Here is a 21,229-nt window from a genome sequence, read left to right as displayed (position 1 = left end):
AAATGTATTGTTTCAGTGCTGGCTGGCATCAAAGTGTTTAGAGCTGGAAATGTGAGAAGAGTTTGGCGTCTGATTTCCCTAAATTATCGCACTCTACAGGATTCATTATATGTCCTCCATATATGCACAGACATCAGCTATTATTTCACATGATTTCGAAATCAAGGGCTCGTAAGCATTCATCCATGAGTGGTGTTTAGATGGGTTTGCCCAGATTACGTTTAAAAAATGAATATTTGATTCTATATGGCATTACGGGCATCTCTATCTCAGAAAATAAGATAAAGTCACATGGTGTGTGTGTGAACAACTCCAACATGTGGCTACTAAGGTGTACTGACCTTTGCCATTTTAGTAACTGACCAACTTATTAAAAGATTCTGAATTGTAGAAACGTTAACCAGGAATATCGGAAGGATGGAGCTTTGGGAACATTATTCTGCAGGGCGAGAACTTTTCCCGAGTCCTGAGCCTCTACAGCAACATTTAATAATAAACTCGACACAAGCTTGTTTTTTAAATTTTTAATAAGAAAAGATATTTGTCCTAAGAAGGGTCACTCCCTCCCGAGCTGGTGGCCCAGGCCCCAATAAAACACTGTTGACATGCTTGACTTGTACTTAGTTTCTCCTATTCCCTGATGCGGGGTGCTAATTTCCAACATTCTGTCCATTGAATGTCTGAGTATGAATATAGCAACTATTTTCCGATGGACTCATCTTAGATGTTCTTGGAGAATACATACTCTAATGATTATTGAAGGGAAATTAAAGCCCTTACGTTACCCCGCCCAGTCAACTTTAACAGTACTGTAAAATCTTTAAAGAAATCTTAGCACTGTCTTATATTTCTAATGATCGAAGCACTGCAGTTAATTCATTCATTCTTTCAGCTCATTAAAGTTGATGGTATTGTCCCTCCCTAAGAGCTCTAAAAACATCAAATAAGAGGTGAATCACTTTATCCATCTAATTCTTTCATTTTCAGTCTTTTCTCAAGAAAAGGTTGCAGTTGTGACAGACTCGTGGAAAAATAGGTCTACGGGCAGCAAGAAGTGCAAACTAGACCAACATGCATAATATTATTAAGCATTGGTTCTGGAAGGCAAGGGTAATTATCTCCCTACGTTTTTTTCTAGCCAAAAACAGATCCTGTCAAAGGACATGTCGACACTAGCACTATCAATTTGTTTACACTGATGTGAGGGCGGGAACTGTCAGCTCTGACCCTAGAATCCCAGTTGATATATTAATGATATTAGTTGATTGTTCTCCTCCAGTTGGAAATATTGAAAGCTTTAGAAATGTCAAGTCTTGCAGTTGAGGTTTTCCAGATAAAATCCTTGTGGCCTCTCCTCTTCAATTGCATTGCATTGTGTCCAGGACTGGCAATCAGCGCTAAAAAAAGGTTTATGTGTAGGGGTGAATTTCTGTTATTGTAGACTGTTCCAAGTGCAATGTGCAAACATCTCTTTCCTCTTAAAGATTGCAGATTGTAATGTTTCATAATTTCGTGTAATCTTCTCAACCACTAGTCGCGGTTTTTCAGACCTCTTGGTCATCCACATGAAGGGATGAATCCCTATATCTGAGCAGAATAAGGATTTGGAAGGGAAACGTCCCTTGGGACGAAGCCGTAATCATGTTCTGCCTTCACAGCTCTGGCAACAGAACGAATGCTTCTTTAGCACTCAATCGCTCTGCATGCAAGTCGTTACATCGTCTTGCTTTAGCGGTCGCAAAGGTGGAGTGTTGTTTGAATTTAGGTCCAACACCTTCTCTTCTGTTGCGCAGACTGGAGTTGGAATAGTAAATTAAACTGTTCCAAAATCCAGAGACCCCCTAAGGCAAGTTGTTAAAACGACTTGCATGCAGGACAAATGCATGCTAAAGATGCATTTGTTCGAATGACGCAGTTCCTAAGGCATGCGTGAAAAACGCATGCACAATTCTGACATAAATAAATTATAGCTACTCGGAGTACAGCAGAGCACTTACACTACCTTAGTAAATGATTGTACAGTGAGTACTTTACTTTTTAAAGACAATTAAATTCAAATCATATGTCTCTAGTGCCTGACCAGGCATATGATCCAAACATAATCATAAAAACAATGATACCGCTCAGAATTATGAAAAAGCTTTATTGTGTAGGCCTCTGTCCAATCGTATACAATGGAAGGAGTTTGTGAAACCCAAGCTTGCCCAAGCTTGAGACTTCAGAACCTCAAGCCTTGAGAAGAGATCAAGAGAAATCACATATCCCAGTCTTATAAAATGCTATCAACCAATGTAAGAATCAATATTAACACATTTCAAATGAGAAATGAATCTTCTCTGTTGTTTTAGTTTCAGATAGTGATGTTAATATATGCCTCTGTCACAAAACTCATACAGAACTTCTAGAATGCCAGTGGACAGTGATCCCACCAAGAGAATGAAGTGCCCACCCTCTCCTTTTTACACCCAAACAGCTCTCTCAAAGGAAACTACAAATGACTGCCCAAAGCTCATCTAAATTTGTAATGGTTAACTAGGGATCTACCAGCAGTGAGGCTAGATCATTGGGAGCAAGTGCGCCTACAATTCTGAGGACATCAGCTACAGCCAATGCACTACCAAGAACAAGGCTGAAGACAATGTGCCTTAAGGGTAGGGACTCGGGGTTCAAATACAAATCTTTCTGGGACAGGCATCACATAACTAATGATGCAGTCAGCAGTTCTGGACTCAGAGCAATAGCTCTCTGAATCCCAAGATGGGGGGAGGGGTTGATGTAAACCACAAGACCTCTGGATGCATTTTGTGTGCCCAAAATGGCTTCCTAGTGGATGAGGCGAGGGATTCAGGGCCAAATTAGAGTGTTCTATCACAATACTGAGTTGAAACTATCAAAAATATCAAGTGCAAGATATCAACTACCATTATATTGTCTAAATGTACCTTGATAATATACATATATTTTCAAATTATGTACAAATTGAGTTAAGAATAGTGTTTTTTAATCACAATGCCCATAAAGTGATGTTTCACATAATTTACCTGTAATTTTGCTGAATTTCCCTGATATTTTTCAGACTAAAAATATCCAAAGTAGGTTCATCTTTCTGGATGTTATAGCTGCTGATGGTGAAGATGACAATGTTAGATGTCATATTAAACGGAATGAGTAGGGTGCCTCCTTGTCCGGAAGCAGGATGAGTCCGTTGATAGCTTCACAAAGACCCTGAGGTGTTAGTTCTTGGTATCCAATACCACCTACAAACAGGATTGTGATGGCCAAGTAATGTTTACATCGAATGTGTCTCTTGCAAGATTAGTTGCCACTGTTTTTGAATGTTCCACAGTCAGGGACTGCAACTAGCATTAGAAGGCAGAGGGTCCTGAATGAGGGTATGGCGGTCTGAACATCCAGCTTGCTTCACTCCAAGATTCCTTCTTTGCCACTGGCAAGCTTATTCCTCGTCTTTTCATACATCTGCTCACAGCACAAGCTCCCATTGAGAAATGGGTGTTTGTATAAATCCTTTACGGTCCCTGCCACATGGGGCAGGGTGCAGCATAGGTGCCCCCACTGCCACAACCGTAGGCCACGGAGGCTGCTAGGGCCCCCCAAAGTCGCTTTCCGACAGCTTTTCCATGTCGGAAAGGCCAACATGGAAAAGCTGTCGGAAACAGATATTATAATCCTGATGGTGGATACGCTACCCTGAAGGGAATTTGGACAGTTGGGAAACAGCCATAACATCGCATGCCTTACATCGCGTGCCTTTACAACACTATCGTTACAACGACCGCGCTGTTACAAGGCAAAGCATTACATCACAAGTCGTTTCAACAACTTGCTGTAGGGGTGCCCTGGTGCTTTTGCACAAACGGGAGAAGGAATAGTAAATTATACTATTCCCAAATCCAGTGCGCCCCCTACAGCAAGTCGTTGAAGCGACTTGCGATGTAATAGTTTGCGTTGTAACAACGCGGTCCTTGTAACAACCACATTGTAAAGACATGCGATGTAAGGCATGTGATGTAAAGGTATGTATTCTGTCAGTTTCTGACTGGCAGATAGGCTTCTTGAGCCCGTAGGAGTCGGATTGACTGGCTGGTTTACACTCCAACCACCGACATTGAAATTCGGCAATCGGACTGTAAACCTAGCATGTCAGTCGGTAAGCCTCGGTCAGTTGGTTGGAGGCTTACCGACCGACATCGTAATGAGGCCCTTAGTGTGTTAATCCAAGGGAACAGTGACTAAGTTCAGCTGTGACTATCTTACCGCATACATCTGTGTACTGAATAAGTGTAAGTGCCTAACCACTTGTCACGTTTTCAATCAAGGAAAAGAAAAAAAAAAGTTCAACAAAGTATGACAAACAGGGATAGTTAATTTCTCAAGAGAGGTTGTAGAATATTCAAGAGCAGGTTTGTGGTTCGAAGCACACATGCAAAAAAATACAGAGACTCAACTTCTGGTTCAGGGCCATCGGAGTTATTAGAGCACTTACACTTTTTCCTGGCCCCTAAATAGAATGGCAACCTTTTGTTCGTTGTAGGGCTTTAGTTCTCGCTCACTTCATCAATGGTTTTGTGTTCTCACAACTTTGAAATTTTTCCCTTCCACGGTTAGTATTTTTTCCTGTTCCTTTCCCGCAGAGACGGCTAGAGGACTTTGTGGCCAGTTGTTCCGCTCAAGGAGACTCTGAACGTCTGGACCATGTGGTGGTAGTCTGAAGGTGTCTACCGTGCAGGGTCTTTTGAAAGAAATGACACACCCATGACCCAGAGATTAACAAGTAACACAACCTTCTACCAGTGACGGTCAGAAGCATCTGTGAGGGAAGAATGCAGACTGCGCCTTCTCTACCTTCACTGAACCCATACCGGTCTACACAACGCAGGGCTCTGCCTTGGAGTTTTAGATCATATTTCGAACTCTGGGGACGTCTGTTCCGGAAGGTCAAGGGTTGTACCTTCAAGCACATTCTGCCTAACTCCTTAACAGGATGCCGGCGTTCCCACACCACCATGTTAACAGCGTTTTTCTTAAGAACAAAAGAGATTATCATTGTAAGCAGTGGCAATTCAGCTGAGAGGGCGACATTTTGGAAGCTGCATTCCTGAAACAAGTGAATGGCCGATACACAGTGGAGCAGATAAGACATCTGGGGATAAACATTTTTTTCTTTACAAATGGAATTGCCTTAGAATTGGGTGTACGAAGTACATTGAAAAGATGAAATTAAAATATATATATAAATATCCTCTATTCACGTTACTTATTTCATCTGAATTAAAGAATAATAAACTCGAAATAGTAGGGAATTCAGCCAGCTTTTGACGTACGGACTAAAGAAATCTGGCCAGTTCTTCGAGGCATGCCATAGGCTACAATGGCTGGCAATCAACGGGTTCCCTTTAGTAGCCTCCCTACTGTCTGGCAAACTGCTATTATGCAGCCTCTCTCTCCAGGCAAGGGTCAGGCCCAACCATTCATGGTCCTCTACTTCCAAACTCAGCCGCATGGTTTAAAGAACAGGTCTTAGAAGGCCGGACCAGGGCCGGCTTTAGCACTGGTGGCGCCTAGAGCGACAATCACTTTTGGCACCCCACATCCCTTGACCGCCACCTCGATTTTCTCACTACCATCTGTAAAAGTGCCCCTCGTCTCTCGTATCATAAGATATTGCTAAGCACAGCGCCCCCCTGAGGTAACAGCGCCCTCTCCACAGGTCAGCGCCCAGTGCGACCGCACCAGTCGCACTGCCCTACAGCCGGCCCTGGGCCGGACGTTGTTTTGGGAGCTTTTCTCTGTCGAATGCTGAACCTGTCAGTAATCAGTCATTGTGCAATGACAAATAAGGCCTCTCTATCTCTCTCTCTCTCTCTCTCTCTCTCTCACTCTCTCCCTCTCTCTCTCTGTTGATTTTTTCTTGGTTTTAGGCTTCCGTCTCCATCTAGGAGGTTCCTTAGGCCATGTCATGATGTCAAGAAGCTTATCAGTGCAGGAGCGCTTTACATATTTAAATAGTCAGACCCATGCAACCAAAATCAGACATCAATGCTTGACAGCCCACCCACCATTCAATGGTACTGCATCAGTATCCCTAAAACTCCCATTCCTGAACAGAGGATGCAGAGTTTTTCCTTGAAAGAAAGTTTCTGCAGGGAAGGTAAAATCAGCAAGAAAGCATGACTGAATAAAGGTGGCAATGCTGGGGCAGACTTAAATAAGGGATCAAGGATCAAAATAAAACGTTTCAGGATGTCACCTGCCTGTTTGCACATCACGTGGGCTTTCCTCGGAGGCAGAGCGTTAGAGCACAGGAATCCCCATCTGTCTTCTTTAAGGACCTCCACGTGCCCTTCACACTTCGAACGCCCTCCCACGAGGCGAACCGTCGCGTTCCAGTCATCGTCTAGACGAGAGAAACATGAAAGCTTCTTAGATAGCACTGACCCACGCACATTCTGGTTCTCATCAATCATGAACACCATGACAAAATCCCTCACAACACTAAAGTCATTACAACATTAAATGAAGAACAATGTAAGGTGCACAGTGTTTGGGTGCCACATAAATGACTGGCTCATCTTTTTAGGTAAATGTCAAATCACATTCGAGGACTAGGCGCCATTTATAACCTGCAATCCATCAAATCAACATAATTGATGTCATTTTTTGCTAAGATAATGCACCGGGCAGGGCCGGCTTTAGGGCGCTGTAACCAGTGCCACCATATGGGGCACGTGCGAGCTAGGGGGGCACTGTGTTTTGAAACATTTTTTGGGATTAAAAAACACCTAGCATAGAATTGGTTGTGTGTCCAGCAATTTTCAGGCAACAATAAAAATGTTCACTCTGGTGATTAATGACCTTACTGGAGAAAGACTGAAGCGTTGTCTACAGTTCTGACCTGTATCATGCAGATCACATTATTGTTTTATGCAGCTAGCTTAGTGGGTTACTGCTTTTGTCATAGATATTCTTTGTTACTTGCAGCTCATACATTTCAATCCCAATATAACACAGAGATCTATGAACTTTCATCAAAGAGCTGCATGCAAACTTCGTAGACTAGGTTAGAACGATATTTTCCCCCCAGTCTTTCATTATCCTAATGTTGCTGAAAGGGATCGTTTAGGTTGAAATACATTTTAATTAGTAAAAGGAGCCCAATTCCCTGTATTTCATTTAAAATATTGAATGCATGCTTCTCCAGACTACTCGTAAAATATACTGCCTACTAGTATGGGTGACATGTGACTGCTTCACCTGGTAGTCCTCTCTGTCTTATGTAACATTTCCTATACATTGATTTAAAAACATTGTCTCAGTATAATGTGTGTGATGTGTAGTGCTCTGACACCCCACACTGGTAGGAGTAGCATTATTGTAATCGCCGGGGCAAGCAGGCAAGCAAAGCCTCACAGGGACCCCATCCCCTATCGTGGCAGGAGCCGGCAATGCCTGTGCACACGCCAGGATGCACTTATTAACCGCTCAGGGCTCCAGTGCCGCGGGAGCCCAGTATTGTAATCACCGTGGCCTAGGCAAGTAAACAAAGCCTCATGGGAAGTCCATCCCCCATCGCACATCGCGGCAGGAGCCGCTAACGCCTATCCACGTGCCAGGAAGCGCTCTTTAACCGCTAAGGGCTCCCGCAGCGCCGGCCACGCGCAGGCATGCCCGGGCCACGCACAGGTGAAGCCAAGGCCAAGGGCAGGCCCATGTGCGCCCGTCAGCGGCCGAAAGAGGCTGGGCTTGGCCAATTCTCTTGGTTTGAAATCCCGCCGATTAAAGTGGACTATCATTGCCAGTAAAAGGACGCCAGTTTGTAGATCTGAGGATTGGATTGGAGTAAGTCCATTTTCCCCTTTTCTTCTCTCCCCTTATTTGCTGAAAAATACAACTGGCAATATGGGCAAACAAAAGTTGAGGGGTATGAAGCTATCAACCGAGCAGCCCAGCACCTCTAAGCGTACCACCATTGACACCTTCCTGGCCCGTGCTGTTGGAGCTCTAGCTAAAGAAATTGATCTAGCAGAGCAGTGCATGTCCCTCACCACGACTGGCCAAATTGAGGGGACTGGGGTGACTAAGGATACTCAATGTGGAACATCCGCTAAAGAGAAATCGGGCAAAGGCAATGAACAAGAGGACCAGAGTGCAGGAGGCCCAAGTGGATCTATTTGTCAAACCCAACTCCCCGGATCCAGCAATCTTTTACAGCCGGTCATAGCCCCGAACGTCGTACGCCAACCAGCAGCTAAACGGAAAAGAAAGACACCTGTTGATTTAAGATTCCCGGATGGACTCCCTTTAATGGGAGGGGGACATGGAACAACCAAATATGGGGATAATTTTGGGATAAATTAACATCCGTCATCAGTGACTTGTTAAAACCACTCAAAGAAAGACTGGGTAGGGTGGAGGAGGAATTGAAAAAGGCTATGAGTAAAACGCAATTGGTTGAGAAGCTCTCACTAATAGACACTGGTCTGAATAATGCTATAGGTGGCAAGTCCCCACATATCGAGGGTTTATCCCGTCACAGACAAGGTGTGATGTTGAGTAAAAATGTACAAGAGCCTAATAGTAAATCTACTAGGATAGATATTATGGCACAACACCAAGGAGGCTCTAATATACACCCCCAATACCGATATTGATGTGCCCTTACGAGGTTTAGTTACCATCAATTTGCCACCCGCTAGCTTTCCATATGTGGCAGTATTAGTCAATGTACCCCCGCTAATACCAGGGGCTAGGGAAACTATAGAATGTCTGAAGAATAAGGTGGTCCACTGGCTTAGCTCTAGACATCTATTTTTCCCTAGCAGAACACATGAGATCCTGCTCACAAGGAGTGTTCAAGATATCAGTACGATTGGATGTTTAAAAAATATTGTCACACACAAAGAAAGAGATTAGATATTCTTTTTTACAGTATAGGCTGGACCTTAGATCAAAGGCCGAGCGGAATAAACCGACTGTCGCCTTGTACAAATCTTTTAACCTAGAGGACATAGCTAATAATTATCTGTCATATGTGACTTATGTACCACACTGTTTTGTACTACTGAGATTGAGATGTGACATTGCTCACTGTCTTGTTGCATTCCCAAAAATGAGGTCTCGCCCATCTGATATGGAACCATGTCCTTGCGATAACAAAAGTAAACAAAGCACATTGCACTTTATATTGTCTTTTAATTTTTAGTGTAATTTTAGGTGCTTTTATCTTAAACCACAGTTGTTGCTCATAATATTAGGTCACAAAGTAGCAATGACATTTTTGGTGATATTAGGTGATCCTCTAATATGTTATAATGTTGCCCTTTTTATCCTGAAATCGATTAATGCAAGGAAAAGGTTTTTGTTATAGTATAAGAAATGAATTGATCTTAAAAATTGTGACTGTAACCATATTTTTTAAATACTTTTTAATGTATTAATATCTGTACTTTTATGGCTATTTCTCTTTGATAGCTGAAAAAGACCTAAACGAATGAATTATTAGAACTATAAAACAAATTTGATGCGAGAAGGGGGTCATGGAGAGTTGAGGGACACTGTTGAGGGTGGTAGTGAGGGAATCTGTGGAGAATGAAGTCACTGGGTAGCACCAACAAAGACTGACGCACAGGGCACCACCAGCGCTAAAGCAGGCCCTGGATCAAGACATTATTTTTCTCCAGTCTCAATTGTGAAACTTGGACAACATAAATGGTTGCTGGGTCTTCTGTTCCACTCACATTTACGGAGAAGTAAAGATTTGATAGGTTGGAGTGCATTTTCCAATCAGAAGTTACTGAGGAATATTCGTACAATCTCACACCATCTAAAGGTAGATCCTTTTCATTTAATGTTTAGTTCAAAAACAAGCTTACTACCTCAATACAAAAGATACCATTAGGATAATTACACAATAGTATGTGAAAACTATATGAAGTACAGTTCAGAGTATTTTGGGTGAACATTGAATGTCAGGCCATACCTCATGTACCAAAGTCACGGGAGATACCAGCATGGTGATTGGTTCACAGAGAAAAGGTCTCCCCCAACACATTTTCTGTTTGAACCAATGTATATTTTTGCTAAAACTAGTTCCTGGAGCGATAGAGGGTGTGAAAATATGAGGGCTGTGCCTGCATTTAATTACTCTGCACCACCTTTACAAAATTATTCGCCACTATTTTTGAACAAGTGTTGGCACAGCCAATAGGTCTGGCCTTGGTAAACATTTAGGGCCGCATTACGATGTTGGGGGGACTCACATCTGCCCAACCCAGTTGCAGTCTAAGGACCAACTGACCTCTGGCCCCTGCACTGCTATTACAATACGACCGCACATGGTGTGGTCGCATTCTCCCATTTCTTTATGGACGCTTGTGCAACGGCCATAAAACAGCAGCAGCACAAGCTCCCATTTACTTTCACCTGCCTGGGCCAGGTCTGCGTTCAACAATGCTGTCTCCACCTCCTGCCAGGAAGCTGCACCATTGAGGAAAGAACTGTTTTTGGCTGGGTACAGACACTCTCTGCCTTCAGAGAACAAAGGATTTGTGCGAATAAAAAGGGGGGCCCAGACCCAGGCTTTTGGGTCACTTCTGGCAAATCAAGAGGAACCTTTGCCAAGGAGAAGAGCCGGATAAGCTGAGGAGGAATACTGCCCCTGTGCTGTTTGCTGTCTGGGGTTGGCTGCAGTGGCTGCTTGCTGCAAAGGAAAGGAGAAGAGGGATGTTGCTGTTTGCTTTGTCACCTGCTTGAAGAAAAGATCTCCAAGGGCTTGAAACTGAGCTTGCCTCCTGTTCTGAAGTCTCAGGGACACACAGAATTCACCACAAGCTCCCCTGAATTTCCTTGCTGGGAAGTCTAACCTGCAAAGAGGTGTCTGCTGCTGTTTAGAACCTCTAGAGACTGTTTGTAGCTGGGAGCTGGAAGATCGACGCAAAGAGGAAGAAGCATGTCGCATCTGCACCAATTACCGATGCATCGCCGAGCCACGGGGAAAAGGCGTGCCGCATCCGCACTAGGTTGCGATGCCTCGCTGAGCAACCAGGAAGAAGCGCGCTGCATCCACACCGGGTCCCGACGCATCGCCAGTGCGGCTGCAAAAGATCATGCATCATACCGGACCGTCGTATCGCATCGAGCCGCCATTTTGTCGCATCACACCGCATTGTCGTCACACATCGAGGCGCCATCTTGTCACATCGTAACCGGAACGCAGTAAGAAACAGATGCATCCCCTCTTCTCCGGTAAGAAACAGACACATCGCCGCACCCTGTGCTGCAGTAAGGAACAGACACATCGCCTCCCCTGAAGCAAGGAACTGATGCATCACCTTCCCTACGACCCTTTTGTTTGTTTTGCGTGATGCATCTAAGGTACTTTGTGAGAAAAGTGTCGCATTTACAACTTGCATTGAACTGAAATATTTCTAACATTTGAAAGTCTTATTTTTAATACTGTATAGTGGATTTTTGTCATTTGGTCTTGCTTTGGTTTTGCTAAAGATTACTTATTTTTCTCAACTGGTGTGGTGTCAGTTGTAGTGTTTTCACTGAGACACTGTATGTGTTCACAAATGCTTTACACACTGCATCTGAGATAAGCCTGTCTGCTTGTGCCAAGCTACCAAGGGGGTGAGCAGAGGTTATTTTAGGAGTGTATCCCCCTTACCCTGACTAGAAGCAAGGGTCCGTTTTTAGACAAAGGTGCAAACAATTGCCAACAAGAGACCCCCATTTCTAACAGGCAGTATGCATATGTTTGTCAAAACCAAAATATGAAAAAAATGGCCAATCACAAAAATAATTTAAAAGAAACCCACATGAAAAGAAAGTAGGAATTAAAGAATATATTGAACCACCAGCCCTTTCAGAGACACAGACTACATTTTAGGTGGATGCACAGATGTGCACAGGCAGAATGATGTCATTGACAGGGAAGAGTGCCAATGGCTAAGTGGGCTAACACACTGTTTTATGCTGTGGTGAGTGGAAGCAAAATGAAAATGGATCTTGAAAGGACCAATGGGTGAAAAGGGCTGACCTCTGTAGTTATAGTTAAGGTGACAGGCGATAAGGAATTTTGTAATTTTTGTCCCTAAATAACTTTGCACCCATTTGATAAATGTTCGTGAAACTTTGCAGGCAGGCTGCCCTTATTTAATTGTCAGAGTCCTGAAAGCATCGCAACCCTTCATGAAGGGGGTGCAAAGAAAAAAGGGGCTCCCAAAATGGGATTTTAAATGCATTTTCCATAGCCTTGTACTTTAGGTAGTGCGTAGACAGTCAACTGGATTTTTCAGAAATGTATAATCAATCAATCAATCAAGGCATTTGTATAGCGCGCTACTCACCCGCAGGGTCTCAAGGCGCTTGGGGTGGGGGGGTCCGCTACTGCTCGAACAGCCAGGTCTTGAGTTGCCTCCTGAAGGCGAGGTGGTCTTGGGTCAGGCGGAGGTGGGTGGGGAGGGAGTTCCACGTCTTGGCGGCCAGGTAGGAGAAGGATCTTCCTCCCGTTGTGGCTCTTCGGATGCGGGGGACGGCGGCGAGGGCGTGGCTGGTCGATCGGAGCTGGCGTGTGGGAGTGTAGAAGTTGAGGCGGTTGTTGAGGTATCTTGGGCCTTGGTTGTGGAGAGCTTTGTGTGCGTGGGTGAGGAGTCGGAACGTGATTCTCTTGTTGACGGAGAGCCAGTGCAGGTTTCTTAGGTGTGCGGAGATGTGGCTGTGTCGGGGGATATCCAGGATGAGTTGTGCTGAGGCGTTCTGAATCCGCTGGAGTCTTTTCTGGAGTTTTGCAGTGGTTCCGGCGTAGAGGGAGTTGCCGTAGTCCAGTCGGCTGGTGACGAGGGCCTGGGTGACCGTCTTCCTGGTTTCGGTGGGGATCCACCGGAAGATCTTCCGTAGCATGCGTAGGATGTTGAAGCATGACGAGGAGACGGCGTTGACTTGTCTGGTCATGGAGAGGGAGGAGTCCAGGATGAAGCCCAGGTTACGTGCGTGGTCCGTTTGTTTGGGTGCACTGCCCAGGGCCGGGGGCCACCAGGAGTCGTCCCAGGCGGAGGGCGACCATCCCAGGATGTGGACTTCTGTCTTATCTGAGTTCAGTTTCAGGCGGCTGTTCCTCATCCACTCGGCTACGTCTTTCATCCCTTCGTGTAGGTTGGCTCTGGCGGTGGCGGGGTCGTTGGTGAGGGAGAGGATCAGCTGGGTGTCGTCAGCGTAGGAGATGATGTTGAGGTTGTGTTGGCGTGCGATGGCCGCAAGGGGGCTCATGTAGACTTTGAAGAGGGTGGGGTTGAGCGTGGAGCCTTGAGGGACGCCGCAGATGACTTCGGTGGCTTCTGATCTGAATGGGGGGATGCGGACTCTCTGTGTCCTTCCGGCGAGGAAGGAGATGATCCACTCCAGTGCCTTCTCTTGGATTCCGACGTTGCTGAGGCGCTGCACTAGGGTGCGGTGGCAGACAGTGTTGAACGCCGCGGAGAGGTCCAGGAAGATGAGGGCCGCTGTTTCCCCGTTGTCGAGCAGGGCTCGGATGTCGTCAGTGGCTGCGAGGAGGGCGGTCTCGGTGCTGTGATTGGCTCAGAAACCGGACTGCGAGAGGTCGAGGGATCCATTAGTCTCGAGGAAGGCAGCCAGCTGTCTGTTGACGGTCTTCTCGATGACTTTAACAGGAAACGGGAGGAGCGAGATGGGGCGGTAGTTTTTGAGGTCAGTGGGGTCGGCTGATGGTTTCTTCAGGAGGGCGCTGAGTTCGGCGTGCTTCCAGCTCTCCGGGAAGGTTGCGGTGTCGAAGGAGGCGTTGATGATGTCCCGTAGATGGGGAGCGATGACGGAGTCGGCCTTGTCGAAGACGTGGTGGGGGTAGGGGTCGGTTGGAGATCCGGAGTGGATGGAGTTCATCGTGCGTATGGTCTCTTCGGTGTTGATCGGGGTCCAGGCGTGGAGGGTGGTGGTGGGGGGCGCTGGTGCGATCGTCGGGTGTGTCGGCTGTGTGCTGAAGCTGTTGTGTATGTCTGCGATCTTGTTGTGGAAGTACGAGGCGAGGGAGTTGCAGAGGTCTTGCGATGGGGTGATGTCGTTGTTTCCGGCGCTGGGGTTGGAGAGCTCTTTGACGATGTTGAAAAGTTCCTTGCTGTTGTGGGCGTTGTTGTCCAGTCGTTCCTTGAATGCTGTTTTCTTGGTGGTGTGGATCAGTTGGTGGTGTTTACGAGTGGCGAGCTTGAGGATGGTCATGTTGTCTGGTGTCGGGTCTCTACGCCAGGCACTCTCGAGGGCTCGGCAGTTCTTCTTGGAGCTCTTGAGTTCGTCGGTAAACCAGGGTGCTTTCTTACAGCCGGGTCTGCTGGGCGGGGTCCTAAGTGGGGCGAGGTCGTCTGCGCAGTTGCTGATCCACGTCGTGAGGTTGTTGGCGGCATGGCTGGGGTTCGCTGAGCTGGTGGGAGGGTCCTGGCTCAGGGCTGCAGCGAGCTGGTCGGCTGTGATCTTGTTCCAGCTTCTGCGTGCAGCCTGTTGCTGGTGGTGGTGGATTGTGTTCTTTCTGAAGCTGAAGTGGATGCAGCTGTGGTCCGTCCAGTGGAGTCCGGTGGCGTGGCTGAAGGAGATGTCCTTGCTGGAGGAGAAGACGGGGTCAAGCGTGTGGCCGGCGTAGTGGGTGGGGGTGGTCACCAGCTGCTTGAGTCCGAGGTGTGCGAGGTTGTCCAGCAGGGTGGTGGTGTTGCGGTCGTTGTTGTTCTCCAGGTGGAAGTTGAGGTCCCCGAGGAGGATGTAGTCAGCGGAGGGGAGGGCGTGTGGGCTGATGAAGTCGGCGATGTCTTTGCTGAATTGTGTGCGTGGTCCCGGGGGTCTGTAGATGAGGGTGCCTCTGAGGGTGGTCTTGGGGTCGGTGTGGATCTGGAAGTGCAGGTGTTCGGCGGTTGTGAGGATGTCGTCGGTGTTGGTCGTGATGCGGATGGTGTTCTTGTGGGCGATGGCGATGCCTCCTCCAGTCTGGTTGACGCGGTCCCTCCGGGGGATCTTGTATCCGTCCGGAATAGCGATGGCGATGTCGGGTGCTGAGGAGGCATTCATCCAGGTTTCCATGAGGAAGGCGACGTCTGGAGATGTTGTGTCGAGCAGGTTCCAGAGTTCCACGGCGTGTCTGTGGATGGAGCGAGTGTTGAGTAGGATGCACTTCAGGTGGTTGCTGCTGGTGCTCGGCTTGGCGGGTGCGGTGCAGGTCCGGATGCAGGAGAAGTTGCAGGAATGGCAGCTGAAGGGTCTGTGGGTGCGTCTCGGGGTGGCTCGGTAGCAACCGGGGATCCGACCGGTGTTGAGTGCGTTGAGTTCGGTTGCTGCGTAAGTCCGGCGGGTGGGTTGGCATCTGCAGGGGCCAGGGGTCCGGGCGCTGGGTGCGGGCCAGGTGCGGACGGGCGCAGACGAGCTTGCCTTTGGGACGCCTTCGGCGCGCTTAGGGCGCTCCCGCTGCGCGTCAACGCTGCGCATTAGCCACTCTGCCATATGTGGAGAGTAGGGGGGCGGAGCGAGGGAGGAGCAGCTGGGAGGCGGGAGCGGGGCGGCGAATGGGAAGGGAGTCAGAGGGAAGGGGGCGGGGCCGCAGGGGGGCAGCGGCGGGGAGGTGGCGGGAAACGCGACCGGGGCTGGGCACAAACAGAGGAAGAACAAAAACGAAATAAACAGAGGGCAGGGGCTGGGCACAACAGGAGGAAGAACAAAAAACGAAATAAACAGAGGGCAGGGGCTGGGCACAACAAGAGGACAGCAGAGGGAATAAAATAAAAATTAATACAGGGAAAACAACGCAGCGCAGCAGAGGAACTACCACAACAGCGGACCAGGAGCACAGCTGCGGGATCGGGGGCAGCCTGGGCTCACTCACGGAGAGTGTGCGCGGTGCGTGGGGTGACCGGCCCAGAGGGTTCGAGGTCACTGCTCACCACCGCGTGCACTCCGCAATATATAAGTATTGCATAGTAGGGGGTATAGATGATTTTTTGGGGTAGTGCAGGCAAGTCCAGTTAGTAAATGATAAGTTAAAAAGTATTTTTTTTTTAGCTACGTGTCTGGGCCTGATAGTACTGGGGTATATCCCCAGTTCATAGCAATGACTAGGGATTAGCTGATTGGCTAATCTGTACTTTTCTAAAACCTCATGGCAGCCATATTGTTTACACACCAATTTCAGTGTAATAGAGCATTAACATGACAAAAAGAAATTTAGCCTTATAATTCTAATTACACTAAGGTTAGTATAGGTGTGATATGTAGGGAATAAAGATTTGAAAAGTTTCAGTGTGTTTTACAAAATTTACGGAGTACCACAGTACGGCCGTGTGGGATGCTGGAGAGCACCAAAGTACCATCATAGTATTTTTAAACAACCACATATATTGCTATTTATTGAGTCTCCTGTAAGGTCTTCTCTTAAACAAGCCTTTTTTTCAAAGTTTGCTTTTTCAATTTAGATATTCTGCAGTAGGAGGTGGCGGATGTTAGAAATGAAGATGTTATTGCCACCTACAGTGAAATGAACACCATCTGCATGATAAAGGTAAACATTTTAAAACATTAATGTTTAGGTGATATATCAAGGACATATTGTGATCTCATAGGAATGCAGATACAGTTTTGTTGATATGGCTGCCTTTTTTCTCATACTTTGCTGCATATTCAATTAAGTACTTCCATGTTATCCTTAGACAAATATTGGAATAGATAAAATGGGTGTCAGGAAATAAACTCATTAAAGATGTGAAATTTGCTTTCATCATAATTTCAAGTTTTACAACAGTTAGGTGACCAATATCATTGACTCCAAAATGAATAAATATAACATGGGGATGATCACAATTATTGAGGGATGGCATGAGAAGGAGGATGTTATTCCACCTTAAACCTCTTTTACCCACCCACATGAAGTCAACATTTCTCATACCTACATTATGCTCTAATCTTCTTTTTTTTGCATACTCTCTGGCCCAAAATACATAACTGTGTCCAATTATCCACACACAAATCATCGTATTTTAAAATAATCAAATACCTTCAGTAAGCAGTGAGTGAATGCAGTAAAGAGGAAGTTCTAACAAGCTCCCGGTTAATGTTTAAGTCACTCTCCCCTGCTACAATAACTGTTTGACAGTACAGACTGTATGCAGCATATGGCGCCACAATGTTGTGCTCCTGCCGATTCACATCAACTTTGAAGCCATCTGCTTAAATGGTGGGTGGACCAGACATTGAATGTTGTCGTCAGGCTTGACTGTTAATGCCATAAGCGGACAATACAGCAGCAGGTGTAATGTTCCCCGATGCACCCAGTGTTTCCTCAGAAATTTCGGTCAACTCGGACTCCCGCCTTCTCTCAGTCTTGGCCAAACGGGTCCCATGAATGGTGAGCAGGTGTTTTTACATCCCCACTGTTCCAAGGGAGTACTGCTGCCATGCATAAACTTTCTTCTCAAGAGTTGGAATCGAGAAGAACTGCCAGACGACCAACTCTTTAAATTTTTTCCTGCCGCTCAAACTCTCGCTCCTCCATTGCAATATCATTCTCCTCCTCCTGCAATAGTTGTAGAGCAGCTGCAGCAGATTGACCCCCTTACGCAATGTCACATAAAAACAAAATAATACACCAGCATTACAAGCAGCAGCAGGTCTGGTACACTTGTGATCAACTCCAAACTAGAAGCCAAACATTTCAAATAAAAAAAACCTTCCTATTGGCAGGAAGAAACATCTTTCGGCCTATCAGATTCTGTTTTATACTCACAGAGTACCGCTGTACTCTCAAGACAGTACCACCGTACCAGTGAAACTAAAACAAAAATTAAAACACTGCCTATTTTCTCAAGACAATCTATTCCCCGCTCAATAGTAGCACTTTTACACTACAACTTTAAAATTTTACTTTTATTTGGGCTACAAAATATAGCCTAGTAGCACAAAACATTCCTAACAAATTGTAAGTTTTCACATTACTATCAAAACAATTTATTATATATGGACGGAAACATATAAACTGTTGTTGTTTAAAAACCAGAAATTACAACAACAAAAAACAATGGTTACAGTTTAGTTATAGATAGGGGTTATTACATTGGGACACCAATACATATAAACTTTCTAAACATTAGAAATACCATTGTTATAGTTTTTTGTTTTACTCTTGCGTGTAACATTTTGTTATAGACATTATAGTGCTCTCCATTTTTAATGTCCAGGCCCAGATTTACACATAGTAGTAAAACATAATAACTGTTTTTAAAAAGACTTTCCTCCAAACTTAGGCAGTTTTCGAGCCCTGTAACTTATGGGTGTTAATATAACTCCACAGTACCTATTTTTTCATATTCAGACTATTGAGAAGCTGAGTTTGAAGCTGTGCAAGTATGAACCTGCCACATGCAAAGAGGTTTGACTGACAGATCTGAAGCAGGTGCATTAACCTACACCATTAACACAATGGAAAACTAAATGAAAACAATATATTTGTAAACACATGCATATAATGGGACACACATGAAATTGTTGCTTTTCATCTCTACCAGTCAGCCATCGTAGTTTATAAATGAACTAAACTTCCAACAAGCAGTTAACACACTTTCAAATTATAATATTTCAAAATCAAAGAAGACAATGGCTTACACAGTAAACACGTTTTGAACAAGCATTCGCAAAGCCAAGAGGTCTTGCCTAGGTGAGGATTTGTTTTGTCAATGTTTTAGCCATGTTATGCAGCAGTGCGGCTGCAGCATAGTTAAATTAAAGCACTGTAAGGCAACCCGTGGTGGCTGGATGCCAGTGCTCTTTTTTAGGTCTCGCCTAGCGTTGCAGCGCGAATGAGCTGCCATCGCTTTGCGAGGCATGCAGTATATACTGTAGTGTGGAAGCTTTGTGGGAGCTCCACCCACTCTCTGGCCATTGGCTTTTGTCTTAACTGCTGCCTTCCGGATTGGTTTGAGGCTTGTTAGTCCCTCCTCATTCATCATTTGTATCATTCCGCGGCTATTGGCCCCTTTACTCCTGACACTATTTTCTTTTAGGTCTCGCATAGCGTTGCAGCGCTAATGTGGTGCCATCGCTTTACGAGACATGCAGTATATACTGTAGTGTGGAAGCTTCATGGAAGCTTCGCCCACTCTATGCCCATTGGCTTTTGTCTTAAATGCTGCCTTCCGATTGGTTTGAGGCTTTTAGGTCCCTCCTCATTCATCATGTGTATCCTTCTACATCTATTGGCCCCTTTACTCCTAACACTATTTTCTTCCCTGTCTCCCCACCCCACCGCCCCCTCCTTCGGTCTGTGACTTCTCACCCTCCCCTGCCCCCTTCTCCCGTTCGTGTTTTCTTCCGTTTTCATCTTTATTATTGCCACCTTGAAATATGCGAGTTCAAGATGCGTGCTGTACAAAAACCTCGTGTTTAATGAACTGGATTTTAAAATTACAATAAATATAATAAGACTCTAGGCAACATTCGGGGTATGCATGGCAACTGACGCCTCTTAGTTCACAAATGCCATTGTTGTCGGCAGGAGGAGCAGCATTATTTTAATTCATGCTTAAAACGAGCACTTTTAATAACTTCCTCTCAATTCAGTGCTATAATCTTGTGTACTGAGGTGACGCGCTAAAGAAATGCATATTTTGAATTCTGAAGAGACATTATCGCACATTTACATCATGTTTACTGTATGATTAACATGCCGATCATTTTCAGGGCTCACCCACTTGCTCGTACACAATTGGCTCGTCTCCAGCTGGCTCTACCTGTTAATTAATATATTGGCTCGCCACCTCTAACAAAGAAAGATGAATGGATACATGACAGTGAGCCCGGTAGATGGTAGAGAAATAGACTGGTGCAGACCAACAGACAAAGTCAGTCTCCATTGCCTCACGTCAGAATCATCACTTTCAATAACCTGGAAATCTGCCGGCAACTCCCGCATGCCCCAACCTCATCCCCCTCACCTATTCTTAGCAGAAGCGGCAGATTCTGAGCGGTGTCCTGCTGGTGCAGAGGAGCACGGCAGAGTCTGTAGAAGCACTGGGATCCCTAGCCTCTCCGGGCGGGCACCTAAGCCTTCCGGCTGCCTTCACACTCAGGATAAATGAATACATTTTGTTCTGTGCTTTAGTCACCCCTCTGTGAGCACTGTCTGGTAGATGAAGCTCTGTGTTAATAAACACATTCAGAGAGGTGGTTGTGTACAAACAAACAACAGCCACAATACCGTAAGTTTTGAACGTGTAGTTAAATACCTGCTCATCGAGTACCTCATTGGCTGATCAGTCCATGGCTCTACCAAAATTACATTTGAACACATTTGCTCAACTGTAAAACACTCCCTTCTAGGGGTCATTTAACAACTTGGGGCTTTGGGGTTAGGTAACCTTCTCTGGATGCTGTGTAAAAGAGTAATTACAAAAATGAATGCAATGAAACTAAGCAACCAGTACTGTCTAAAACACTGTGAAAACTGACACGCATTCTGGCATTTTGTTTAGTTAATGTCGATTTTCTCATAGATGCCAGTGAAGTACTCTTAATATCTTAATGAAATCTGCACACTTTTAACTAATAGCACAGGGCGACCTTGGACAACTAGGCAATGAATACATTTTCATGTACCCTCGAAGCCCCCCTGCCCCCTGCCCCCTTGGCAAACTTCATTGCCTCCCAGTGTTTGGAGGATAACCAAGACGCAGGAGAGCGAGTCAAATAGTCTTGAAAATGAAAGCGAAGCCGGGATTCGGATTCACATGCTCCTATCCCGATCACGTTGGTTAGTCTGTAAGCACTACTTTTATTAATGAGTTTCGCATTAGTAAAGCACCACGGTGTGCATATGTGGCGACATATCACCCATGAGGTACGTGCCAAGCAATTGTTGACACAATCCACACTTTGCGTCTTTTTCAATATATTGATTACGAAGTGCAGGACCTTTCCAACGGATTTTGCACACTACATACATTCACTCCAAAAAGAAAACGTGTAGGTAAAAAACATTGCCATTTACAATGTCAATAGCTCTAACTCACAAATGCGAGACCTATTTGCATTGCAAATGCTTGTTTGTTAAGGTGGCTGGGGAACAACTCGGACAACAGAGGGAGGGCAGCTGGATGAAAGAGGCAAACAACACAGGTAAAAACAGGAGGGTGGGTGGGCGGGTGGAGACAAGCAACACTGGCAACAACGGAAGGAG

At 45.7% G+C, this 21,229-nt stretch overlaps 1 protein-coding gene across 1 annotated transcript in view; it reads right to left on the bottom strand.

Annotated features, from left to right (window-relative positions):
* The window catches only part of LOC146784490 (CD5 antigen-like), a 631,002-nt gene that overhangs the window by 153,590 nt on the left and 456,183 nt on the right, over positions 1-21,229 (bottom strand). Inside the window, exon 5 of the mRNA XM_085633317.1 lies at positions 6,273-6,415. Coding sequence (XP_085489443.1) covers positions 6,273-6,415 — 143 coding nt within the window. The remainder of the gene's footprint in view (positions 1-6,272; positions 6,416-21,229) is intronic.

The sequence above is a fragment of the Triturus cristatus genome, chromosome 11, assembly GCF_964204655.1.
Source record: "Triturus cristatus chromosome 11, aTriCri1.1, whole genome shotgun sequence".
NCBI classification, from domain to species: Eukaryota; Metazoa; Chordata; class Amphibia; order Caudata; family Salamandridae; genus Triturus; species Triturus cristatus.
Note: the sequence above shows the minus strand (reverse complement) of the source record. Positions and strands in the feature narration are given on the sequence as shown.